Below are 27142 nucleotides of genomic sequence, written 5' to 3'. Positions count from 1 at the left end.
AAAAAAGTTTGGGGGGTCGACAATTTTTGGTAACCTGTTGGATCAACTATTTACCCCCACACTCGGGGGAGGGTCCAGTTTCTCTAACTTTTTGATTCAGGCCTTCTGAGAGGCTCTTGTAATTTAGTTGACGGAAAAACGGAACGCCGGGATTTAAAAATAGATTGGGATGGTTGGCCAAGTAATTCTCAATTTTGTTTTCATGCGTTCTATGTACCAGATTATGTCCTGATTTTCCTGCATTTCAGGTCTTCTTTGAATTGGATGCTTGTCTCAGTAGGCTCTAACACCTGGTTATTAATATGGGGATTCTTCATTTATCTTCATTTAAGTTTGTGTTAAATCAGTTCTAAACACGTTTACCATTAATTAACACGCTTTATATGTAAAGGAAACCTTCGAGAAAAGTTGCAGAAAGAGAAAAAAAGCACATCAGATTTAATTCGTCAATCAAAATTAATAGTTTCTTGCAACCATATTCAGATACATTGCAGCAAATCGTCAATGTATGAGCCATTGCTAGATGATCGCAGCGCTCAAGTTGTGTAATTACTTTGTGCGTGTTGTGTGCTTGTGGGTGAGTTTCATTTTGTGGGGTTTTCTGTCACCCCGTACGTCTCAAGTGTTCTGTGTGCCTGTCAGTTATGTGAGCGTCGTATTGGCAAGTTCCAATCCTGTGGTTTGGGATAAGTGTTTGCGTTGCGCGTGCGGTTTATTCGTATGTGTTCAGATCAAGTTGTGCGCGTGTGTGCGTGTATGTGTGCGGGGAGTGGTGGTGTAGCGGTTAGCACGCCGCGCTACGAACCTGGCAACCCAAGTGACAATTATGTTAACCGGTCCTGGGCCTCCCCTAGGTCGACTCAGCCTCAAATGATTAAGTGATGTGATGTGTAAACATCGTCACTAGGGGGACAAAGGCGGACGGGCATGGTTGCTGGCTACCCACCCCCTCGTGTAGCATGCCAGCCTTCATAGTTGCTCGCTAACAGCACTTTCCCCAAGTCTGTTAAGGCTATACGGGGGATCTTTGTCTTTTTGTGTGTATGCATGCGCACGGAGTTGGCAAATTTCAACCGTGCGGGTTGTGTTTAGGTCACTTGCTTCTCATGTCTTGGAAGCGCTGCCTGTGTGGTTTGTCCGTACACGTTGGGGTTAAGTTGCACGCGTGCGTCACATGTTGCGTCACACGTTGCTGACGTTGGACTGCCTGCTGTGGGTGGCCCGTAACAACGTCCCTTGTGTGTCTGCTACGTGCACCGGCTGGAGGTTTATGTTGGGTTAAGCTATGTGTGTCTTGTTTGTGAGTGCTGGGTTGGTTTGTGATTCTGAGCAACAAACAATAGTTTGTGCGTTGCCGTAGCTGAACTGTCCCTTTGTCGTCTGAACTGCAACGTTATTCCTCTTTGGCAATAACTGATCGTTATTTAATCATTGTTTTTAATAGTAATATGGAAATTAGTTTGGCTTGTAGTCTGCAGTATAGTGTTGCAACAAGTTGTATGTATGTTGAACTTCTTTCGCACCGTACGTAGCCAACCGTGATGAATATAATCGGAGTTGCGTGGGAAGGACAACAAACTAAATACAGAAAGCAGTTCTAAAGAAGTGATAAAAGTTGACTTGCTAATTCATCAGTGTCCTTTATTTAACAAGGTGAGTGCCCATTGAGAGTTGTTATATTTTTGACAGGAGAGACCGAGAAAACCATGGGGTCACAAGGATACACATTTTAACAGTTAATAATTATATTATAAAATGCATTATAATATAGCACTCCACACTGAATCCTACAGTTTTGCTTTTGCGGTGAATCATAATACAATTATATTTATATTGTTTACCGAGTTGCACATGTGTAATTATTCTCAGGGTTGGGTTAAGAGTAAACGCATTTCAACACATAATACACACCTTGCTGTGTACGTCTAAATAAATGATGTAAGTGTGAAACGATGTATGTAGCACACAGTGAGTAGTGGAGGGAGAAAGATTGGCATAAAGAAAGTCTGAAATTCTCAAATAAAGGGGCAATATTGTTTTCAGACCAAAGAATTGCCTTGGAAAAAGGAGCAACTTCCCATCGTGTATAGACTTAATGCGTAGTCTCGGGACTATAGGATGCTCCAGAAAGTAAGATGCACCACAAGTTTGTGCCCTATTGTAAACACAGTTTTAGAAATCTGGTTTGCACCTCCACCTTTTGCTTTAAACTACCGGGGCGGGGGGGGGGGCAGGAGGGGGAAGGGAGTATCTTGTAATATGGAGAATAGGGTCGTAATGGCATTTGGGATTCCCCCCCCCCCCCCAATTTGTTTTGGGGAGGGAATCAAATTACCCCAGAAAAATCTACGCGTATGAGGGCATTACAGGGCAAAGGGTCAAATACAACGGTGAAGAAAATAAAGAAGGCTATTTCTGGCGTAGGTCATTTGGGTTCAAAGTCAATGCACATATTATCAGAGCATGTTTGTTTACATGTTTTGCCACAAGTATGTATGGTCAATGTAGACGTAATGTGTATCTATTTGGTGTTTGAACATCAAATGCCTGCTTTTTTTTATTGCCAGAAAGGCTAACCCCTATCTTTTTTTTTACTCCATAATATTTATACTGTACTGGCAAAAAGGTCGCGTAGATATCAACGTCCCATACAGATGGGTTAATGAACACACCACCAGGCTCCTTCTCATCTGTTAGGCCAATATCAGTCTCACAAAACGATGTCACCTACCAACACTTGCCCACGCTTGGCTTAAGAATATGAAAATGCAATCAATGGTACGATGGCGGCACGCGGGGAGAGAGAGGGAAAGAGAGAGACAAAGGAAGTTAGTGTTCGCTGAAGTTAAAGGGAGAGGGAGCAGGAGATAAAAATCACGAGATCAGAGGAATGTTCGCTAATTACTAAGCAATGCACAGACGTTTTGAAATGCATTACGTAGCAGTCACGTGATGCGTAGCAGGTGCACAACCCATCCCTCTGGTCAGTAAGAAAAACGAATCTCCCTTTTCATAAATATAACCACACACATAATAGTATTTCCGGCAGACAGTAATTTCCCTGCCGTGTGTTTTTTTTTAAGACCCAATTCCTTCCCTTGCTCCCTCCATACCTCCCTCCTCTCCTGGCCTGGCCACCCCGGATGGCTGGATTTGTGGCAATCGGTACAGGCGGTGCGTAGGGGATGCCTTCGGATAAATCACCCTTTATTAACGTGTCGCCACGGGCGGAGCTGTAAATCTCGCTGCGGGGCTGCGTGGTGTTAAAAGAGCCATTTGTATAAAAGGCCAATGAGTGGGGTGAATTGCACACATTGCAGCCCCCCACACACACACACAAGTCTCCCAACAACCAATCCGTTGAATGCCAGATCCGACACATTGTATGTATCTTCTTGGTTCTTTCGGTAAAGTCGCGTTGTGGCCGAAACGTCGTGATAATTATTTAATTATGTTTTATTTTTATTATTTTATTATTTCCCTTCTACGTGACTTTACCGAAAGAACCAAGAAGATGAATCCCTGCAGTCACGAAAGCTTTAAATCGAAACATTGTATGTATGTCTGTTGAACTTCTTTTGCACAATTATGCAGCCAACCGTGCTAATCGAAGGTGTGGGAGAAGGACGACATAATAAACACGAAAAGCAGTTCTAACGAAATTATTATTTTTATTTAGATTTAAGAGTGCATAGCTCCACAGTGGCTTCCTAATATCGGAAGGAAGAGCGTTCCAGACGGCCGCAGAAGCGCATCTGAAAGCGCGCGTTGCGGTGACCATCATTGTTCAACCGTTAGCCAAAAGCCGTCGTAGGGAGTAAAAGCCGCTCTATGAACCATCTGGCAGCGCCGCACGCCTCGATGTGAACGACTCGGAGGTCATGTTGATGAATCGTGCAAGGATGACAGCCCAGAGTCACTTGCTTGCCAGGAGCTGTGGCATGGATGTGAGAAAAAATGTACAGTGATCCCTCGTTTATCGCGGTTAATGGGGACCGGAACCCCTCGAGATAGGTGAAAATCCGCGAAGTAGGATTGGCCCCCTAGGAATTTCCGTATATGTTTGTGTGGGTACCAGAATGTTTAAAATATGTATATTTATACTTTATATATATATATTTTACTTAAATCTATTTAATTATAAAACCTTAATATTATACACTCTCTCTCTCATACGATACGTATTATGGTGTTCTACACTCACCAATGACAGTAGTATCTTGAGACTTGACTCCAGTAATGACGATGACGACCATGACAATGACAATGATGACGATGACAGACCTGTGCAGTTCGATGAATGTGATGATGAATGATGATGATGATAGTGTTACTGCACAGGTATAATGAGGCCTTTAAATCAGTTCGAAAAATCCGCGATGCACTGAGGCCGCGAAACTTGAACCGCGAAGTGGCGAGGGATTACTGTATTAGAATTCAAACTGTCGGTTTGATTCTACAGTTCTCCTGTAACGCGTGTTTTTATAACACGAATTGGATATAACGCGATGGATGTGTTAGGGAACATATTTTTTGTATAACGCGGATGCGATTTGGATATGACGCGATTTGAGTGAATGGAACTACGTCGCGCAAGCAGGAATAAGCGGTTGCACGGCTGCCGAATCGAACACGGGTCGCCAGGTTCACAGTGCGGTGAAACTTAATCGCACTGACACACGCAGAATATGCTTGCCAAAATAATAATAATAATTTCTCCCACGTCTGATTCTGTGTATATATATTTTGATGATAAGAATGGGTTTCAGCCAGTCCATGCCATCATCGTTAGATGCCTACCATGCATGAATACGTACGCGAAATATATCCCAGCCTTAAACCGTAGCTCACTGGTTCGACGTGTTGCAGAACGAAATCAGCTGCGTGTTTACCTCGTGCGGGGTGCAGGAGAGATAGAGCGCTGTCTAAAAAAGGTCTGCGAGGGCGTGGAGATGTTTGAAGACATCTGGCAGAAGGTAAAGCTCTGCCCCTACATCTTCCCCTCAACACACGGGGGTCCGCATCACCCACATCCGCACCTTTTTGAGGTTCCGTACGTACGTGTGTGTGTGTATGTTGAACTTTTTTCGCACCGTACGTAGCCAACCGTGCTAGTCGGGGAGGGGGTGGGGTGCGGGGGGTGTTGAACCTACGGCTCGCGGGCTGAATACGGCCCACTACTTCATCGCCCGCAGTCACATGAGGCCTTCAACTTTAGTACTACCCATAAATCCAAGCAGCTTGGCTGCACTAATCAAGGTACTAGAGGGGCATATTTTCTACCCCACAACACTGTCTTGTTAATTTAGAATGCAACCACTTTTAAAGGTGCCTCTTGCGGTGACAGAAGGGACTTGGGATGTGTTAATGTGTGACCCTCGGCAAAAAAAAAGCTTCCCCACCCCGCTTATCAAGGAAAACACAGAAACAAACAGCTGGATGTAATGTAGACATTGATCTTAAGATGCTTTGTTTGTGAATTTAAAAAAACCTGTAAAGTTATGGCCTGACACGCTGCTGTCGCTTTGATGTCACTTGAGGTGTGACGATATTTGTAGATGTTGCTACGGCTCGCCCGACCATAACTTTAAATGCTTTTTGTCTCATTAATGAAGATTCAGACCTCTTGTCGGACTCCTGCTCACACGTCCGAGGTGCATATCCACACGCCATAGACACCTGTTTGTTTTTTGGGGTTTTGTTTTCCTCTAACTTAATTGTAACGGCCTCATGCGCCCGCTGTCCCCATGGGAGAGCGGACCGGATGAAATCGTTTTGTTTGCGTCGTCAATGAGAGAGCTTCACCTTTGTCAATAAGTAAATAATGAAGCCGTCTCTTGTAGACTGGAGGTGCGAGTTTTGTTGTAAAAGACATGAGCTCTCACTGATTCCAATTGGCTGTTTTCCTGGCTTCACAGACTTTTAATTGGATGTGACCTCAGCTGACTCGACTGTCAATGGTCGGAACTTCAAGCCAACGAGCACTTATTGATCCGACCTCAATCTAACAGTTTGATCTAATTTGCCTGCCTGTGTTCCGCGACGCTCTCTAACAAACTTTATGCACCACCCTCGGTTTGATGAGACATTTGCCAACCAACTATTTGTTGTTAATCCACTGCTGGACAATGGCCTCCCCTACACCCTGCGGGTTACGAAGGTTCCCCTTGACCCCCACTTCGCCGCGCCGGTCACAGTGTGTGTTGAGCGTCGTCGCGAGAGAGCCCGACCCAAACCTATATCTCCATTTCAGAATCGGAATGTGTGTTTATGCTGGAGCTATGAAGCTTTTTTTTTAAACGAGCCCCCCCGTCTCTCTAATATAGACTCCGACGTGCCTTGTGGTTTCACTATTAACGGACTCGCGTGGACCCCCGGCTGAACTGCGCGCGTCTCTCCGTAACGTGAACGCACGTCGCTGATACCCTGCGTTGTCTCTGAAATTTTATGCCGGCGACAAAACCCAGGTGCACAATGCGGCCAACGCGAACCAGAAGGAGAAGTACGAGGCCGACCTCAAAAAGGAGATCAAGAAACTGCAGGTGAGCGCCGCGAGCTGCCAACTCCAGCCCCCCCCTCCACCCCCTCCTCGTCAGTTTAACACGTAGTGGCAGCGCTTTCGCAACCAATATTATCCATAATGCAGGTTTTTTTTTGCGTAACTATGAATGTGTCGTGAAATCCTCCACCAGATTCGTTCGGTTTGTCACGTAAACAAAATATGCCCATTAGTTACTAGTTCAGCACACCGGTTGTGTGTTGGAGAGTAAACCCACAACATTTACAATTCGAGTACCGTGACTTTTCATCGGTGATTACAACAACCAGCCTCATCAGGCGACGACCAGAACTGTGGAGAAATCCTCCTCTTCTTGGTTATTTCGGTAAAGTCACGTAGAAGGGAAATAATAAAATAATAAAAATTTTACATAATAAAATAATTCTCACGACGTTTCGGCCACAACGCAAGCAGCCGTCCTCAGGTAAAGAACAGGTCTGTCGGGAAGACAGCGTCTGAATGAAACACCCCAGGCTTGGAGCGTATATTTAAGCTGGGTTGGAGGGGGAAGAGAGCCTTGACAAAAGAATTTGCATATCAAGAGAAATCCTCCTGTTTCTGTCTTAAATAGAGGGGGTGAATGTGATGTCGGCCGCTTGCTCGAGACACGTCTCGATTTGTCATCACGAGTCTCTCCCCTCCCCCTCCTTTTCTGTCTTGTAACGCGCGATGACAACGGACTATGAGAGAATCGCTGATCGTACGGACGTTAGCCAATCGCGAGAAAGAGGGGCGACGTTTCACGCGACGCTTTTTACCAACCGATGGGGATTTGCTCGATCCGTAAATCCCTTGCCAATGAACCGACGCAGCGATTATCCCTCGACGAATCTATGCTCAGAACAATGCTGTCGGATCGACTGTGAGCAGAATCGATACGATATCGACACCTCGATTCAAGGTTCTACAAGACCATATATGGGCAGAGACCGGCAACGCCACGCCAACATCCACATATGGACTGATTGGTGATTTCGTCGGGTATTTCACAGCTCCCGTAGAGTCTCGCGGCTGCAGGTTTTTAGTAGGAATCGGTCGCAGGCAGCGTGCGTTTTTTGTGAAGCGATTGGTTCGCACACTCACAATTCGATGTGTGTATCGTGAGCGTGATCGTCGATTCAAATCAACAAAGGATTTACCGTTATGCCCCTTACGCTCATCAGGGATCGCCGCTTCTAAAATAAATCGGAGATTTTATTTTTCGATTTAAAGCTTTCGTGACGGCAGGGATTCATCTTCTTGGTTCTTTCAGTAAAGTCACGTAGAAGGGAAGTAATAAAATAATAAAAATTAAACATAATAAAACAACGCGTTGTGGCCGAAACGTCGTGAGAATTATTTTATTATGTTTTATTTTTATTATTTTATTACTTCCCTTCTACGTGACTTTACCGAAAGAACCAAGAAGATAAATCGGAGAGTTATGTCTTTGTATTTCCCATGAAAAGTAGGGAATATTCCCACTGTTAATACAAATAAAAGGTGCTATTTTCTCTGCGTCTCAAATGTGTTTTTTAAATGTCAACACCTGGGATCTATTTGAAATAGGTGTATGGTCATTATATCAAACCTATTGGTTTTGCAATTTTTTGTTACTCATAATTAGCACATTCCAGAGAAGAAGAACATTATTAAAAACCCATTGTCCGTGTTGTTGGACAAACATAATTAGCTTCCTATTTTTATTTTTAAACTTGGCAGCCTTACACGTTTGTAAAAAAAATGTTTCTTGTTTTTTTCCGCAGAGATGAGCTCTTGCACTGCGAGGTGGGTTCTGCAGCAGCGAGTGACGTTCAATGTGTACGCGCTTGCGTGCCTGCTTGCGTGCGTGCTTGCGTACGTGTGTGTGTGGCTGCAGAGGTTACGGGACCAAATCAAGACATGGGTGGCCTCCAATGACATCAAAGACAAGCGGCAGCTGTTGGAGAACCGGAAACTCATAGAGACGGTGTGCCACCGATGTGGCCTGGCGGCCCCGGATAATAAACCAATCAAAATCCCAGCGGATACGCTCAGGCCTTTGCTCTGATTGGTCGAGACTTGAGTGTGAACGGTATCCGATTGGTTGAGATTTCTTCGTAAAGAGACTTCAGTCGGCAGAGATTAATTTGTAAGGATCTGATTGGCTGAGAAGTTTTGTCTGATCTTACGTGTTGAAAGCGCAGTGTAACTTTATTCTGTTTGGCTACAACTTTGTGTCCTCATTGATTTTGATTGTGTCCGACCTGAGTCTTTACAGTTTCTGGTTGTTCAGGACCTCAATCTAAAGGACTGATCAATTGAAGCATTGGTCTAATGGTCTCTGGCCAAGATTTCTGTCTCAGCAGACTTTTAATTGGCTGAAACCTTGGGCTTCCCATGCTGAATGTGGGCTGCCTGTGCATGAATGAATATGTGTGCGCATGTGTGTTTTTGTGTGTGTGTGTATATATGTAGTGAGTTCAACTGAGTCGCAGACGTACTCTTTGGAGGCAACACATTTATTGATATCAACACAAAGGGGTAACTGCTCGTTAACCAGATAACAACGTATGGTGGTGGACCCCCAGGCTAACTGCACTAATCACACTGGGAGTAGCTAAAACGGACAGGACCCCAGCTTGGCGCCAGGTCCACGTGTTGGTGACTCTTCTCTGACTTAGAACGAAGATTCTTCAGGATAACAACAGCAGCCGATCCCTCTCGGGGACCCGGCTTCTATCCTCTGGTGTGACTGGCTCCGCCCTTAGCCACGCCCACCTTCGATAACCCTCAAGCAGGATCTCGGCCCTGACACATGACCACCCATAGCCCCCACCTGGGGGCCCTGTGTAGACTTTACCGGTCACGTGTCCTTCGAGGTTAACCAGAGTGCCATGGCTCTTAGTAACCCCATTCCCATAGCCGGCACTCTCACACCCTATCCTGTAGGGGTTGGCACTGCACGCAGAGCGTGGTGCCATCCAGCACTGTCAGACAGCGCTCACCGAGCCCCTCTAGGGCCGGTACTGCACCCACATATACGTGGTGTCCACGATGTCAATACATTACACAGCGACATCCGCAATGTCACTAAATATATATATAATATCTGAGTGTAATTTTATATGTGGGGAGTGTGGGGAGCGGTAGTGTCGTGGTTAGCGCGCTGCTCTACAAAACCTGGCGACCCAAGTTCGATTCCCGCTCTTGGCCAACACCAGTGACAATTATCTGAATTGGTCCTCGGCCTCCCCTAGCGGTGTGTGTGTATTTGGTCGACTAAGCCTCAAATGAGTACCTGGTGCAATGTGTAAACATTGCTACTTGGGAGACAAATGTGGCTGGGCGTGGTGCTTGCCACTCACCCCCTCGTGCGCTGTACCGGCCTTCATAGGTGCTTGCCAACCGTGCTTGCTTCTACAGTCTTTAACGTTATACTGGGGAGCTTTGTACTTTTACATGTGCGTTCCTGCACCACTCGTGTGTGTGTGTGTATATGTGTGCAATGGTTGCACAGTTATTTTTTTCCAGTGACCTGTGTTCAATTCCTAGCCACAGCTGACATCAGTCTCAAGTAGCGTATGAATCTGTCTTGGGTCTCCCAATAGGTCAACCCAACCGTAACTGAATGCCTGGTGCGGTGTTGACAAAAATATCATCTCCTTGTGCACCAGGCCAAACGTAATGGGTGCTCGCTGACAGCACTCGCCCCAACAGTCTTTTTGAAGGCTATATGGTGGAACGGTGTGTTTTATGTGCACGTGCGTGTAGCAAATGGAGAGGTTTAAGGTGATTGAGCGGGAGACGAAGACCAAGGCGTACTCCAAGGAAGGCCTAGGCCTTGCTGCCAAGGTGGACCCAGCTCAGCGGGAGAAGGAGGACATTTGTCAGTGGCTGGCCGTGAGTTTCACTTCCGTATTGTATCATTAGCTTTTGTGCTTTCTACCCTCGTTGTGTCTTGTGAGGTGTTAGGCCAGGAAAGCAACATCTAAGTAAATGGGAGATGAGTGAGTGGTGCACATGTCATGTTGGGTTCGGATGGAGGTTTTCTCGAGATAAATGCAGACGATACATTACGTTGCTTGAAAAGAAAATGAAACATTTTATACGTTTGTTGGGATTTAAATCACGTGTTTGGTAAATTGGTTAATTTGAGTCGAAAGCAAGACCTCGATATTTGGTTAACATTCCCTTCCTCGGGTTTATATTATTTAAGGTTTGTTACTTCATGTGTTGTTTTGGCAAACTACTCATGTGCCAAGTGTTTGTCCTGAATTACTTCTTTAAAATGTGGCTTCTTGTATCTCGCGATTTGCGTGTTGACCGATGTTAGTTTTTGTCCGATTTTAAAACAAAAACTAACGGCATCTCCATCACCAGCAATCGTCCGGCAGTGTGTGTCCTCTAATTCCATCAACGGGCGTTGTGCCTTCCATTTTAGTCGTCACAGTTTAAAGAATGCTCAATGTCTGAACGGTCACCTTTAATAATTTGTAAAACAAAGCATTGCATTTGTGGCCACACTAAGGCGACGCTGCCGAAATAATTCCGTCTCTAGCTCGCGTAAAACGAGCGGACGTAAAATGAAAGAATAACAGGCCCACCTGCCTACTCGCCTCTAATCCAAATAAACGCATTGTTTTGCAGAACACCATTGACACACTCAACATGCAGGTAAGAGCGTCGCCCACGCCCTGAGTTCGGTTTGAACACGCAAAATAAAACAACAAAAATAAAGGGCTTTAAATTGCGGAGAGTGAGCGGCTATTTTCTTAGACAAGCGTCGCTCACCTCCTCCCCCCTCCCCCCCTGGGTGTTCCGTCTGTCCTACTGGTAGGTGGACCAATTTGAAAGCGAGGTGGAGTCGATATCGGCACAGACGAGGAAAAAGAAAGCGGAGAAAGAGGTGAGCAATGTCCGGATCCGTTGGTCCCATCCTAGCTCGCTTACGCCAGGCTCGCAGGGTTTTTTTTAACGCGATGGTCGGATAAGATGGAAGCGAGAGGCGTGCTTGGGTTCCCCCCTTTTTCATGTGATCAGAGACTTTTCAAATGACTCGAAACGCTCGAGAAAAAACAACGACCCCGAAGCGCGTTACGCCACGGAACGCACGCAGGCATGTGCTCTATTTTACGCGGCGCTGCTGTCCTCTTTGAGGTTTGCTCGATCTTCCGCCGCTGCATTGAAATTTCCTCATTTGTGCGTTTCATCTTTTGGAAAATAGCTCTTGGAAAAATTGTAAAATTTCACGAACGTTCGCGTGTTCGCTGTTGGTTCGTTTTTCTTTGCCGACAAAGAGTACGTCACACCCTCGTTTAGTTAATTTTTTTTATCCCTGGGCTTTGTGACCGTGTTCTTGTTGTTCTAATTACAATACTATGTTATTGTTATTATTATTTATGCGTAACTTAACCCGAACCAAACTCTCCTGCTAATACTCATTTATTTTCCTTTGCATCCTTGTTTCCGTTTAGGGTTTTGTGTTTTTTGGGGGCGTCTCGACATTAAATGTTCCGACGTAACTACGATCAAGTGCAACTCCCCGGTCAAGAGCAGTGTGATGAACCTCAATCGCTGGGATGGGGGGTGTGGAGAAGGGGGTCACCCAGTTGAATAAGGGATGGCGGTCATACAAGCTAGTGGTCCAGCCTTTGGGTTGCGGGGTTGGTGAATCACACAGACATCAACATGTGCCTGAGACACTCAACCCTGCGAGGGATACGGGTTGGTGGGGTTGTGAGGGATCGCCTAGTAGACAGCTGTACAGCCCAAGTAGGTTGTTGCCCTGTCGGTGTAGTGCGTAAGAGTTACACCGCCCCATACGAGTGGGTTTTCTCCAGGAACCCCACCCGCCCCCTGCAGATTTGTCCAAACGTCCCGAGCAGGACCCTCTCGAAAGCATGCCTCGAGACTCAGCCGAGGCGTTCACGTGTTAAAACAAAGGACTATTACGATCATTACTATTATTTCAGCGTTAGCGTTTGGTTCCCCCCCCCCAACCCCCGCTGCCTCCTCCTCCTTGCCTTGTGTGTTGTGTAGAAGCAGGACAGGCTAGAGGAGCTGAAGAGGCACATTGAGAGGCACAGGCACCACATACGAATGCTAGAGACGCTCTTGCGGATGCTGGACAACAGCACGATAGACGTTGACTCCATCAAGAAGATTAAGGACGACGTGGAGTACTACGTCGATTCCTCGCAAGACCCAGACTTCGAAGAAAACGAATTCCTTTACGATGACATCGACATGGAGGACATCAGTGAGTGCAACTTGACCACTTCCTTTTCGTCCTGCTTGTTCTTTTTTTTTGGTTGCTTTCGTAATCGTCGTTTGGCTTTGTGCGTTAATTTTATCCTGCGTGTTTGGTTCACTGTGAGAATGCAACGCGACCGCGGCACTTAGCCGTGAGTGGTTTTATCTTGTTGGCTCCTACAGGATGATGATGTTGATGGTGTAGTGGTGGTGGCCTTGACACCACGTAGTGATTTGCAGTGGTTCCTTAAATAATCTACCTTGTCTGGCTACCTCGGTGTGTGAAGAGCCCTTGTCAGCGTATCAGCCGCGTTCACGATTTGGCAATTAAAACAAAGTTTTTACCATGCGGTTACGTGACGTGGGAGCACGATACGCGCCCCGCAATTTATTTTCTTAACTCCCTCACTTCACTCCCTCCCCACACTCCTGTCCTCCCCACACTTGTCTACTTCCCAACACTCCTCACCTCCCCACACTCCTCCCCAACTCCTTCTCACCACGCTGTTCTCCCTACACTCCCTGTGCTCCTCCCCACACTCCCCCCTGTCCTCCCCATACTCCTTCTCACACTGCTCCCATTCAACACACTCCTCTCTTCCCCCAAACTCTTCTCTCCACGCTGCTCTTCCTTACACTTGTCACACGCCTTGCCTCAACCACACTCCTCCCCACACCTGTCTCCTGCCCAACACTGCTCCCCTCCTCCTTGCGCACTCTCCCTCCTCGTCGTCACACACGCATTCTCCTTCCTCCCCTCCGCAGCGCAAGCGGCGTTGATGGCGACATCCCCTGGCAGTAACAGCATCACGGAGGAGGATTCACTGCAGTTTAACAGCTCGCCAGCGTCAAGCCCCAGCAGCTCACCGCTCCCTGCCAGCCCCGGCGCCCTCCTGGCCATGGTACGTTCCATGCAACCCCCTGGCCCCACCCCGCGCCACCGTGTTATTTGCCTCGTCTGGTACGCAGGAGGTCGTGGGTTCGGTCCCGACCATGCTGACACCTGTTTATTTGGAGTTTGCGTGTTCTCTCTCTCTCCCTGTGGTGGCATGGATTTTTCTCCGGGTCCTTCGGTTCTTTTCTCCCTCCACGTTTAGAAACGTGCACTTAGAGAGTTATTTGGCGCTTGTAAATTTCCACGTGATGAACCAATTCGTTGCGCCATCACTTGTGGCCATGTCGCTTCTGAAAAAGAGCTACATAGCTCACTGGGCCTTAACCTGGTAAAATAAAGATTGTGAAAATAGTTCAGCTCCCCTCAAACGTCCAACACCTCTCCTCTCCAATGAAAAAAAAAATACACGTGCGCACAGGCAGTACTAAAAAAACCAAGAAGATTATGAATAACGGGTTGCGTTCCAGAGACCCGTTTGTTCTTAAGTCAATTTGTTCGTATCTCGTAACTCAATATTTTATCATACGTACAGTCAGTGTTACAAAATGTGGTTCATCTTCTTGGTTCTTTCGGTAAAGTCACGTAGAAGGGAAGTAATAAAATAATAAAAATAAAACATAATAAAACAATTCTCACGACGTTTCGGCCACAACGCAAGCAGCCATCCTCAGGCGAAGAATTGTTTTATTATGTTTTATTTTTATTATTTTATTACTTCCCTTCTACGTGACTTTACCGAAAGAACCAAGAAGATGAATCCCTGCAGTCACGAAAGCTTTAAATCGAAAAATGTGGTTCAACAAAAAAGGGAAGCGTTGCTAAAGTCATAAATAACAAAAAATATATACTGTACACTTGCTGTAATACATGCTGTACAGTAAATAAAACATTAAATGATGATGTTGATGGTAGTAGCCTTGACACCACAGAGTGATTTGCAGTGGTTCCTTAAATAATCTACCTTGCCTGGTTGTGTGATTTGGTAACATGAAATAAAAAAAACATCGTTTTATTTTCACTTACCTTGAGTCAGCCAGTTCACTTTTGTTGTGCATCACGCGGGATGCTGGGACTCATTACATCTCGCGGAGGATTGCTCCACCGAACAAAATAGTTCCTCTGTTCGTGACCACGACCGAATGTTCGCAATGTCTTATGGTGGTCCGTTGGTAAGCGCATTTGTTCATAAGTCGGACGTTCGTATCTCCGGGACTGCCCGTACCTCGTTACTCTCCCCATCTTCAAAGAAAATAATTTGCCTTAATCAAACGTTCGTCGCGGTTCCTGGGGTGACGTAGATTACAACTTGCTTCTTTTCACAGGAAAACCACGATGAGGAGAAGAGGAGTAAGGACTGCGAGATGACGCAGGTGGGGGTCACACTTTTTTCCATTTCAGTCGCGACATAAACAATTTGGGAATTTCGATTTAAAGCTTTTGTGACTGCAGGGATTCATATTCTTGGTTCTTTCGGTAAAGTCACGTAGAAAGGACGGCTGCTTGCGCTGTGGCTGAAACGTCGCGAGATTTTTTTAATTATGTTTTATTTTTCTTATTTTCTTATTTCCCTTCTACGTGACTTTACCGAAAGAACCAAGAATATAAATTTGGGAATCGAGTTCTGGTCGCCGGATTCATAGCGCAGTGCGCCCACCCACTGTACCACCACTCCACGCAAAACCTTTACTGTCATTATTATTACTTGACCAGTTGTAGGTGTTTACCGTCTACTGATTCGGTCGCAGGATCTGACCCTCCTGAAAATTATCGTCCAACTCGGCGTGCCTCTTCTGGGTAGACAAGAATAATCAATATTCAGCATGCCATTTCCACCCCCCACCCCCTCCGCCCTGTCACGCAGTCACTACCGAAACTGTTGTGCGTGAAGGCGAACCACACAAACCACGCGCCGCCGTCGCCCGTCGCCAGCCACCCCGTGGCGTGCCGGGGCACGGCCAAGAATGCGACGGTGCCCGGCACAGCGGGCAGAGGCTCGGCTCCTGCCCGGACCGTCAACTCCGCCAACTCCGCCGTTGTCGTTGCCGCCGCCGCCGCGATGTAAGCCCCCGTGCGCTTGGTGCACGCGCTTCGTATTTTGTACGCTTTCGCGGGATCGTTTATAGATTTTTTGCTCTTCGCTCGCTCTACCAGGGCGCCGGGAAAGCGTTTCAGGGCGGTGGGCAAGGGCACAGGCTGCAGCATGGATACCGTGCAGGAGAAATGTTTGAATGCGCGCCACACGACGTGAAGCAAATGCCTAACTAAACGCTGCATTGATGAGAGACTTGGATTTGTGATCCGATTATTTGTGTGTTGTAGCGGGTGGCGAGGGGGTGGGAGGTGGTGCAGAGCCATTGGTCTTGATTGGGAGGGGGTTATTGTACCCAAACGGTAGAGAGAACCACTGGTTTAGGGGAACTGTGCGGTCTACTGCCTCGTTCCGTGTCGTCTGTACCGTTCGTCTCGTTTGTTCCACGAAGTTCATTCTCACAATTGGCGTTTACTTTGACATTTGCATGTCACAAAAACATAATAACCTTCCGATTCTTTCGCGAGCTGTGATTTTGATCTGTGCGATTTCAGCGTAAGAATCGACTCGCTTGATCGTTACTTGCCTTACAGGTGCTTTAGGCTTGTCGGGCATCTGACGTGTATTAGTCGTGTTATGCATACACGTTGATTTTATGAAGATTGCCAATTCACGGTCACTAGTTGATTCAATTATCCTCCTTTGTCTCATTTGTTCTGTCTTGTTTTTATTGTTTTGTTTCTGTCTGTCTCGCTCGTAAAGTTTGGCAGTTTTGCATTCCGATTTCTAACCTATCGGTTCTCATGCGCGCTATGATCCGATGCGTACTGCGAACGCAAGAATCGACTTTTTCCATCGACGGCTCGATGCGCCTGTAACTCGGCTGACGCAAAAACCATCGCTCGTTCGGAGCACCGGGGGGGGTGGGTGGGGGAGCCCGTGTCAATGAAGGGTGCCATGCCGCGGTTGCGCTGCGCTTCTCTCGTGTCGACCAGGAACCACGTGGCACCGGCGCCGGCCACACCGAACCAGGGCTACGTGGTGGTGGTGGCGGTGGGAGCGAGCGCCCCGTGCGGCACAGCCGGTGGCACCTCCCAGCCCCGGCCTCCCGGCTCCGCCGTGGCCATGCCGAACACTCCCGCCAAACCGCCCAATGGCATCACGAGTGAGTGCGCCTCTTTTCGATTAAGTGCGTTTGTGCTCTTCGCCGCCGCTCGTCACCCGCAAGCGTGGCCTTCCGTGTTCGGCATCCATTTGCGACGGCTTTTCCCGCCGCCTTCCCGAGCGCCGCAGTGGGGCACCTTCAGGAGTCGAAGTGAGGGACATATGACCTCACTTCGCTGAACTTTAACCCGCGGTGGGGCGTGGTTTTTTTCGTGACGCCGATAGAATTCGTGCTCGGAACGCCACCTGACCTTGCAAAGGTCGCACTTGAGTTTTGTCTAAAAATCAAATGCTTTGTTGATTTCACGCCGCGGAAGTGCATCGTGGGAGGTGAACGACAGATAGCGACCGCCCCCCCCCCACCCCTCCTTAGCTTCAGACAGAGGCGTCGCTGCAGAGGAATTCTGCAGCGTCGGCGTCTTTGGCTTCACCAGCTCGTGCGTTATAAATGGGGTTGTGCCGGGAGGTTCTACTCGCGGCTTTAAATGATTTCTTCATCCAAAACAACGGGGGAGTGTCCTTGAAGAGTTGATAACCGACATGTATTTACGTTAACCTAATGGAGAATACATTTACGATCCACTTTCGATCATACTTATTATGATCTCTCCCCCACACATGGTTACGTAATTAACTGAACAGTTCGTGCTTTTCTCGTCCACACAACCCTTTCCGAGACGTCTACAAGTTGCGGGGTGGCGTGCCCCGTTCACCGCCGAATCTCAGAATGTGCAAGCGGCTCCTTGTTAATTTTATTCAGGGAGGTGTAGTAGCGCCGTTGGTTTTGAAGACATTTTACTCACCGCAGAGAACCGTAGCGACACGACCACACTCTACGGCCGCTGGCGCCAGACAGTGTCGCACGCCCTCCCGCATGGCCTTGTGGGAGGATCGGTACCGATGAAGTTATTTTATTATACTTTTTCTTCCGGTTTCGGAATTGGAAGAAAAGCTGATGATGTACACGTATGGCATCGGAACGGGAAGGGGTTAATACTCTCTGGGCATTGATGTTCGTGGGTTATCAACATTTTTTACAGGACACCCGGCACATGTTGAGCCCTGTCTTGAAGATGACTCGATTGTACCGTAATAGAGGTTTTTTTTGGGGTTAGATCGTGTAGGTATGAATATGTTGTTAAACCCGCCACCACCAGACACAGCCAATTAGTAAGGTTTGTCACGTAAACAAAAGATGCCAATTAGTTACTAGTTCAGCACACCGGTGTGTTGGAGAGTAAACCCACAACATTTACAAATGGTTAATATTGGTCGCGAAAGCCTACGTGTTAAACTCGATTGTACCGACACGCTTGTTTATCCCGCCTCGTTTTCCCCTTTCTCCACCCGCATCGGTTCTCAGGCTACAGCGCCGTGGTTGCGGAGGGAGGTAACCTGGAGCCATCGCAGTCTGTGAACAACAGCAGCAGCAGCAGCAACAACATCGGCAGCAGCAGCAGTAGTATCAGTAGCAGCAGCGGCGGCAGCAGCGGCACAAACAGCGGCGGCAGCAGCAGCAGCAGTAACGGCAGCGAACACACGCAGCTGCCCAGCGCGGCGCAACCTCCGCTGTCTACCGCCCCCTCACCCAGCACCGGGTACTGAGTCCCAGATGTAACTCCCTGCCAGCCATTCCTCACACTCGTGGGGAACGGCGCTTAACGTCGTCGAAGGGGTTGGTGTGAAACGGGTGGATTTAGGTAAATTTGGAACTTGACGGGCTTTTGTATGTTAACGTGCACTGTGCGGAATAGGGGGTGGGGGAACGGGGGGGGGGGGGACCCTGCTGAGGAGACGCGATAAGTCGAAACCGGCACAGGGTTTGCTAGCAGCTGTTGTTGTCAACCACGTACACTGTACAGAATGGCTGCATAGTTCCTATGTGCCGGTCACATGCAACACACACTGGTGAATCCGAGACAGTTGGCCCTTGCACTCATAATTATCGATGCGCGTGTCGTGGGTGCAGGAATCTGTAGTAGATCAACGGATACTATTTGTTACATCTCTTGTCAGTAGCTAGCAAGCAAGTGTGCAGGAGGTGCAACTTGCACCAGGGCCGAGGTGCCCGTGCTACCAAGAGGGTTGGAGATAGGACGGCGGGAGCCATGCCATTCCTTGTTCTTGCTGCGTACCGAGGCCCATGCCAACCGCGTTTTTGCCACCGTCACTCGGCAATTTTCCCTGGCCGCTGTTCCGAGGTAACGGAGCCTAACGACCTCCTCTCATTCCCCCCCCCCCCCATTCCGTGCACAGCACCAGCGAGTACTCGTCGAGTTCAGGGCTGCCGAGGCCACCCAGCGGTAACGCCACCCTTCCTGCCACAAATAACAGCAGCGGCGCCAGCAGCAGTAGCAGCGGCGCCAGCAGCAGCGCCAGCAGCAGCGCCAGTGCACCGTCACCGCCGGCCACCCCGGCGACTCCGGGCACCATCATCGCCACGGCCGCCGTGACGGTGACGGCGACGCTCACCGTCACCGTGACGCAGACGACGACGGCGGCGGCGGCGTTCCACGACGTTGGAGCGAGCGTCGCGGCGTCGCTACCTGCGCTCAGCAACGGCCCGCTCGCTCACTCGCCTTGCGACGCCAAGGTGGGGGCACGCGCTCCGGCTTCCAACCATTTAGAGATTTACAAATTGGGGGCGGGCCGGGGGGGGTTATTGCTGTGTTCGGTCACCAATGCCAATACCCGCCATTCGCCACTTAGCGACGGTGACGTCACCATGGTGCCTGTGCCAGGCCAGGTGCACTTTGAGCCCACGTGAAGTGTCGAAGGCTCGCTGACCGGAGATCACGGGATGGACCCAGGTGCCATGGGTTGACTGACTGAGATGACCGGCAAAGGCACCAGCTGTGTCCCCTGCTGTGCCAACTTGGTGTATTTTAGCCGCCCGGCGCTCCGCTCGTTTTTGTCAGCGTCGCTCCTCTGCCCTCCTTTGTTTGCCCGCCATTATAGCTCACTAGTGACATCACCGCTCCGTTTAATTGAAGCGTATAGGAGTGACGTCAACATGAACTCACTGAAACATGATGACGCATCTGACCGTAACTTTCAAGTCTTTTTTTTCTAATTTTACGAAGCTTCCAAGGATGTATCGGACAGCCTGGGACGCAGAGGCTAGGAGTATATTAAATAATTATAAGTTACAACCCTTTTGTTGAGCTACTGCTGGATGAAGATATCCCCATACCATGACGGACAATACTTGCCAAGCTGGTCAGTCTCCGTCGCGTCTCCTGTCCAACTTTTTTAGTCAGATCTCAATATTCTGCACAGGCCCACCGCTTCCGTTGTTGGCATTGCCAAATCTTGAGAAGTTGTGGTTGCTGCAGGGCATCTCAGGAGATGTGATCCATGGTTTGCTTCTCCTGAAAAGCACATAGGTCGGTTGTGCAGCAGAAGTGCACCACCCCCCCCCCCCCCATGATTTCATCTACCGAAACCCACTCTTAGCCTATTTCGGCTCCGCCATGTGAGCCATTCGGAATTGGAGCCAGACGCGAACTCCTCACTGGGGGTGATTCCTCACCGGCTCCATTCAGCAGCTTTGTCGCTTGATTTTTCGCATTCTTTTTGCCAGAGGAAAGTTAGGGCAGATTCCGGTGAGCTGTTCAGCGTTGGTTGGTGAAGGCGAAGAGGCCCAGCACCGGTGATGATGTTACTCTTAGCCAGCGATGATAGCCGTGTTCAGGAACCGTGCTCGGGATTGCCAGGGTCATAGCGCAGTGCGCAAACCAGTGCGTCCGCGCTCCACCTTCGGCGCGTATATTACAAGATCAATTTGTCGTCGAGGTTGCGTTTTTTCCATGTAAGTTTATTTAAAATCGCCTTCCTGCGTGGTGTTGTACGTTGACATTTGTTGACGAAAGCGTAATTATAATTTTTTCTCTTCCCCCTACCCCGCGACCGTCTCCGCCAATCGCTCGCACATGGCGCTCCAGAGCCCAAGCCCCGAGCGTCTGAGCTCACCGAAGAGCTTGGCGGCGCACATTGTGGTGAGCGCCGGCCTGGAGGAGCAGGTGCACTCGCTGCACCTCAACCACAGCGGTGAGAATGCGGCGAGCCAGATGACGCACCCACTCGCGAGCGATGGTACAAACAAGTAAACCGTGTGGGCGAGCGAGCGACTGACCGAGCGATCGATCGATCGAGAGAGCCTGGAGTCTCCACCATCACACACACACAAGAATGTAACACTCAAAGGTCCACGCAGACAAGTTTCACTTGCTTTGCTACCGGCTTACACTCACGCTCGCAGCACAGCAGGTTTGGCTGCTCCGCCGATCTTTATGAGATCCTTGCACAAATTATTTAATAACAAATTGCCTTAGCTCCTATTCAAAGTGTTAATGAAACTGTAAACTATAAAAAATTTACTATTTTATTTTACTAGGTAAGGCCCTCTGAGCTACATAGCTGTTTTTCAGACGTGACCTGGCCACATGCGATGATAGTTCAACGAATTGGCTGATCACGTGGAAGTTTATAGCAGCCAAATGCTCTGAACGCGTGATGTTGATTCTCAATGGGGAGGGAAAAAATGGAGGAACCGGAGAAAGATTCATGCGACCTTGGGGAGAGAGAACATTCAAACTCCAAACACACAGCAGGCGTCAGGGTCGGGATCGAACCCACGACCTCCTGCATACCAGGCGAGGTAGTTAACACCTTGCCCCACTGCGGTGCCCCAATTAACAGCTTTTCACTTCGGGTGTATTTTTTGTATGTTGCTGGATCAGACGCTCGTGTGCCACTACGCACGGCCGTGACATTTTCCTCGTGAAACTTCACTGCCCGTGCCCTGTCTCCCCCTGCCTCCCCCTGCCCCCCCCCCAGAGCTGCTGCTGGAGGAGGAGTTGGAGACGCCGCCGCCGCCGGTGGTGCTGGACGGCGAGGGCTCGGACGCGCCGTCCCCCGGCGTGGAGGTGGCGACGGTGGAGGCGAGGCTGCAGCCCGTGATGGGCGTCTGCCCGCTGGCGCCCGTGCCTCTTGTCAAGGAGCTGCTGTACCAGCAGGCCATGCTGGAGGCGGTGTGGCATCACATGCCGCACCCCTCCGACTCGGAGAGGCTCAGGTGAGGGTCGATTTCACGCCTCTTGAAATTTCCCCCCCCCCTCCCAACCATAACCCATCGGGCTAAGAAGCAATTTCCACATTTACAGACAAGCTTGAATTGTGTTGTAGAATTACATTCGCACTGCAACTTCAGTGATTTTATTTAGTCAGTCGAGGTGGTGCTGTTGTGCGTGTGTGATGGGTGGAGCGGTTCGTGCACCGCGGTGCAAACCCGGCGACCCGAGTTGATGATGAATATCTGAGCCGGTCCCAGGCCTCCCCTAGGTGGGCACAGCCTCTTGCAGTGTGTATATTATACAGCGCAATGTGTACCTGGTGCAGTGTGTAAACATCAGCACTGGGCTGGCAAAAGGCGGCCGGGCGTGGTGCTGTCCCACACCAACCCTCTTTTGTGCCGTGTCGGCGTTCATGTAGGTGCCATTCGCTAACAGCATTTGCGCCAAAAGTTCGTGAGAGGCCGCATGGGGGATCTCTGTCTTGTTGGCTCTATTGGCCCTGTCGTGTAAAAGTGGAAGTGCTTGCCTACTGCTAAATTGTGCGCACAAGTGCATTCTTGCACAGGCATGCTGCAGGGGCGCTGCTGGTGAAATGTTAGCTGCCTCGCCTGGTATGGAAGAGGTCGTGGTTTCGGTCCCGACCCTGACACCTTTATATTTTGAGTTTGCGTGTTCTCCCCGTGGTCGCGTGGACTTTTCTCCAGGTCCTGCGGTTTTTCCCTCCCTCCACATTTCGAATCAACATCACGCCTTCAGCTTATTTCGCTGCTTTACATTTCCACATGATGATAAGCCACTTCGTTGAGCTGACATTTGTGGCCAGGTCGCTTCTGAGAAAGAGCTATGTAGCTCAGTGGGCCTTACCTGGTCAAATATAAATAAGTTCAGCCTTAGCGTGTAGCTGCTCTTGCGTGCATGTATTCACGCAACGTGTCCGCGCATTCGTCTATTACTCGACGGTCGATGGCATGGCCCGGTTGCCACGGGCCCTGGTTGCGAGAAATGAAATGGGGCCCGCCCTCCCGTCCAGTTTCATATCCCAGCGTCTGGACACTCGATCCACATCCATGTGGCCCCCGCCCGTGCCTGCTCCTCTCACAGGCATTACCTGCCCAGGAGTCCGTGCCCCATACCCGTGTACCACCAGCCCGCTCTGCCTGGCAGCTACGATTCCCTCGACTTCTACCAGCGCCTTTCCACCGAAACCCTCTTTTTCATCTTCTACTACCTGGAGGTAAAGTGCCGTGACTGCCCCCTCCCCTGTCCACGCTGTGCCGATGGTCTCGGTCGGATTCTAACGGGAAACCGGTTTTAGGACAGCTGTGCACGATAGCTTTTGGGCTCTACGGTGGCGAGGTGTTAACTACCTCGCCTGGTATACAGGAGGTCGTGGGTTCGATCCCGACCCTGACGCCTTCTGTATATTTGGGATTTGCACGTTCTCCACGTGGTGGTTGCGTGGATTTTTCTTCGGGTCCTCCGGTTTTTTCTTCCACATCTTAGAATCAACATCGCGCGTTTAGAGTATTTGGCTGTTATAAAATGTCCACGTGACGACAAGCCACTTCGTTGGGATGTAATTCGTGATGGTCAGGCCGCTTCTTAAAAAAGCTATAAAGCTCAGTGAGGCCTTACGTGGTAAAATATATTTTTTATATATATATAGTTTATTGGGTTGAAAAGCGCGCAATGTTTGCCACGAGCGATAGCAATACAACGCGACGTTGACGACTGCATAAAAGGTGAAACTGGTTTCAGAATCATTAGAATCTTTATTCACCCTGGAGGAATCTGACAAGCCGTGAAGCTCTTTTTCACAGATGTCCAGTCGGGGCGGGTCAGAAAGTTACCAAAGCAACAAACGGTACAAAAAAACGATAGGGGGTACAAAGTATAGGAAAGCTAAGCAAGGAACTAAATATAAGTAAATAAACAGTACAAATTGCGTAAGTACATCAATTCCTGTCGATTTTTCAGCACCAAATGCAATCTTGGGCAAGGCAGAAAAACAAAAAACCGTCCCAGACCACACCAACCAACACAGTCCCTCATTTAAATTGCAACATTTACATTTCACGTCGCATGGCATGACTATACTGCCCTAATGCTCCCTAACAGATCAAATTCAGGTTTCTTTATCTTCACGAGGTGAGGACTCAAGAGACCGTTTTCTTCTCGTTTGTGCGGGTGACCTGGCTCACCAAACTATGTAATTATAGTGGCACGGATATCATTGTTGTTGTCATATGGGGTAGCGGGAAAATGCAGCACAGACGATCCCAAAACAGCGTGAAACCTGAACGGAGTTGTCGTGTAGATGGAGCCATGGCGGTAGTGGTTTTGGTGGTGATGATAGAGGTCGTGGCAGTGATGGAGGTGGTGGTGGTGGTTTTAGAGGTGGCGGTAGAAGTGGCGGTGGTGCTTGTGGCGCCTGCAAGGCATTGTGGGTCGTGCATGCTCTGTAGGGCACCAAGGCGCAGTACTTGGCAGCCAAGGCCCTGAAGAAGCAGTCGTGGAGGTTCCACACCAAGTACATGATGTGGTTCCAGCGGCACGAGGAGCCGAAGACCATCACGGACGAGTACGAGCAGGTAGGTAGCACTGCACACTCGCTCGTTGCTTACACACTCGCCGACACATTTCCAGGCTTACGTGCTCACGTGCACGCTGACCCACACACTCGCAGGCTTGCACACTTGCTTACAGGCTCACCGACACACTCACTCCCAGGCTTGTACACCCGCTTACATGCTCGCTCTGTTTCCCGCTCACGGCCAATACCAGTGACGATTATCTGAGCCGGTCCTGGGCCTCCCCTAGTTCTACTCGGCCATAAATGAGTACCTGTCGTGATGTGTGGACATCGCCACTCGGGAGACAAAGGCCGCGCAGGCCTTCATAGGTGCTCGCTTAACATCACTTGCTCCAGCAGTCTTATAAAGGCTGTACGGGGGGACCATTTTGTCTTTGTTGTGTCTCTGCACAGGGTACGTACATTTACTTTGATTACGAGAAGTGGGGCCAACGCAAGAAGGAAGGGTTCACCTTCGAGTATCGCTACTTGGAGGACCGCGACCTGCAGTGAGAGGGCTGCCACGACCACCAGGAGCGATGGTGGGGGGGGGGGTGACTCTCTCGCTGGGCGGGTGGCGGTGGTGGTGGAGACACCGAGGGTTCAACTTGACCCTCATCCCCTCCTCAACCCCCACCCAACCTCGGCTAACCCCCCACCCTTCTGTTCTCCATCAGTGAAACGCCGCTCCCGCTCAAAAAACAAATCTTCGAATTCCAAACCTCCATCATCCCATAAAGGACAGTAAACCAAGGGTCTTGTAAATCGTGTATTTTGCATCTTGATTATGCATACGTTGTCGTATGGCCAAGAGGGAGAGAATTTTCCTGTGATCATGTACAGTATTGGTTATAAACTTAACGATGTGCAAGCGTTTCGGAGCGCTTGTGATACGAAATAAAAAAAGTCTTCTTTTTCAGGGGCCGCTGTTGCGTCTCGTTTGTTCCCTGCCCGTGCGCCGCTGGCGTTTGCGTCGTGGGTTGGATCAACTCCCGGGCGTCGTGAACGACTTGCCCGGTCACGGAGCGTGAAAAACCCGACGGGCCTAAGCCCCTCGGTGTGTACGTAGCAGTAGTCGTAGTAGTGTGGAGTAACACGTCCGCCGTGGAGATGGAGCGAAGAAATCGGTTCGTCTGCAGGTGCCCGGTTGACTTATTGCGTCGCAGGATCACGAGAGGTGCCGGTGGCTCGTGGAGGGATTCATCCCAGCGGTGCATTGACCGTGGATGATGATGATGATGGTTATACAAAGCAAACCGTGAGCATCACCTAGAGGAAAGAAAATTTTTTGAAGAAAATCGCAATCCATATTTTAGTGCAGATCACATTTCGGTTTCCAGGAAATATCCTTGGTTATTGGCCACTTTTCTGCCAAATATGTGCAGAAACTACCTTTCTGCCTGCAAGTGAGTTAAGCCTGGATTTTTTTTTACGCAGACTTGCTCGCATTATTTTTCTCTCCCAACTTCATAAATTTGCAACCTGTTTACGGAACACGTGAGACGTTAGGAAAACTCTCAACTCTTGCACACTGCCAAACTCGTCATGTTGAACTCTGCCTCAATGCTCTCAACTCCCATCAGCTAGCTAAAAACGCCTCCATATTCCAATATATCTGTATAAAAAGCCAATAGATGCTGTTGTTATGCTCGCAACGCTTCACGCAATTTTCGCCAGCTCCTGCCGGGCGGAGATCTTCGTTTTCGCGCCCGCCGTCCTGACACCGAAGTCAAATGATCCGTCTCCCAGTGGCGAGCAAATCTGTGCGCCCAAGAGCCTCTCGCGCAGCGTGTGGGGGTGGGGTTAGGGGGCCTTCCTCGAGCAGTCGACAGAGCCAAGAGGTGCCGTGCCGTTTGCCTCTTGCAGCAACAGTCGCAGCTCTTGACGGGCCAAGGTGAAACCCAACAAGTATAACCCGTAAAAACAAAGTTTTTCACTATAAATCCTTTATATGCGTGGCGGCTAGAGTCCTCTCGTCCTCTGGCTTCAGATGGCTGCCACCTATGGGTCAGATGATTGCATTGCACCATTAAGCAATTGGTAATTAAATATAATATTTTTGTCCTAAAAAGTGTTAAATTTTGGAAAAAATTTTCACGAACATTAATTGTCACGCACAACGAGTCTGTGTGGAAAATGTCAGCTCGATTGGATCACGGGAAGTGGGTTAAAAAACGACCGAAAGATTTGCACGGTCGTAAGCAAGCAAGCGAACTTAATATAAAGGATTTAAAAAGACAGTTGCGGGAAATGCGCAAATCCCAAATTTTTTTTTTAAGCTTGATAATTTTTTAATGCTTGTTAAAATGTTAATAGCTCAGCTTATTGAAGAGTATATTGAGTACATTGATTATATTGACGTAGTTTATGTTTAGTTTTTTCACATCGGTTTATTGTATGGTAGTAGGGTAGTTGCAGTTTTTTAGCGTCAATATACTAAATTCCTCTGTTGATATGTAAACTCCTTTGTCAAGGCGCTCTGCTCCTCCCACACAGCTTAAAAATACGCTGCCAAGCTTAGCGGTGTTCATTGGGACGCTGTCTTTCCGACAGCTCTGTTCTTCACCTGAGGACGGCTGCTTGTGTTGTGGCCGAAACGTCGTGAGAATTTTATTGTTTTATTTTTATTATTTCC

General features: G+C 48.9%; 1 protein-coding gene across 7 annotated transcripts in view; it reads left to right on the top strand.

Moving 5' to 3' along the window:
• Positions 1–25416, top strand: part of LOC144932724 (CCR4-NOT transcription complex subunit 3-like) — a 32775-nt gene extending 7359 nt beyond the window's left edge. For 4 of the 7 annotated variants that reach the window (XM_078857102.1, XM_078857103.1, XM_078857104.1 and 1 more), the window contains exons 3-21: positions 4909–4976; positions 5616–5654; positions 6468–6542; positions 8418–8507; positions 10292–10420; positions 11168–11194; positions 11358–11426; positions 12560–12779; positions 13538–13674; positions 14990–15037; positions 15529–15725; positions 16692–16861; positions 18224–18458; positions 19117–19453; positions 20805–20910; positions 21700–21937; positions 23037–23169; positions 24401–24526; positions 24922–25415. In XM_078857102.1, the coding sequence (XP_078713228.1) occupies positions 4909–4976; positions 5616–5654; positions 6468–6542; positions 8418–8507; positions 10292–10420; positions 11168–11194; positions 11358–11426; positions 12560–12779; positions 13538–13674; positions 14990–15037; positions 15529–15725; positions 16692–16861; positions 18224–18458; positions 19117–19453; positions 20805–20910; positions 21700–21937; positions 23037–23169; positions 24401–24526; positions 24922–25020 (2543 nt within the window). In that variant the 3' untranslated portion in view covers positions 25021–25415. Of the gene's footprint in view, positions 1–4906; positions 4977–5615; positions 5655–6467; positions 6543–8304; positions 8327–8417; positions 8508–10291; positions 10421–11167; positions 11195–11357; positions 11427–12559; positions 12780–13537; positions 13675–14989; positions 15038–15528; positions 15726–16691; positions 16862–18223; positions 18459–19116; positions 19454–20804; positions 20911–21699; positions 21938–23036; positions 23170–24400; positions 24527–24921 lie in introns of those variants that run through there. The other 3 variants (XM_078857108.1, XM_078857106.1, XM_078857109.1) reach the window with 3 other exon arrangements.
• The last annotated feature ends 1726 nt before the right edge of the window (positions 25417–27142 follow it).

The sequence above is a fragment of the Lampetra fluviatilis genome, chromosome 5, assembly GCF_964198595.1.
Source record: "Lampetra fluviatilis chromosome 5, kcLamFluv1.1, whole genome shotgun sequence".
In the NCBI taxonomy this organism is placed as follows: domain Eukaryota; kingdom Metazoa; phylum Chordata; class Hyperoartia; order Petromyzontiformes; family Petromyzontidae; genus Lampetra; species Lampetra fluviatilis.
The sequence above is the reverse complement of the archived record's forward strand: the minus strand, read 5'-3'. Positions and strand labels throughout refer to the sequence as shown.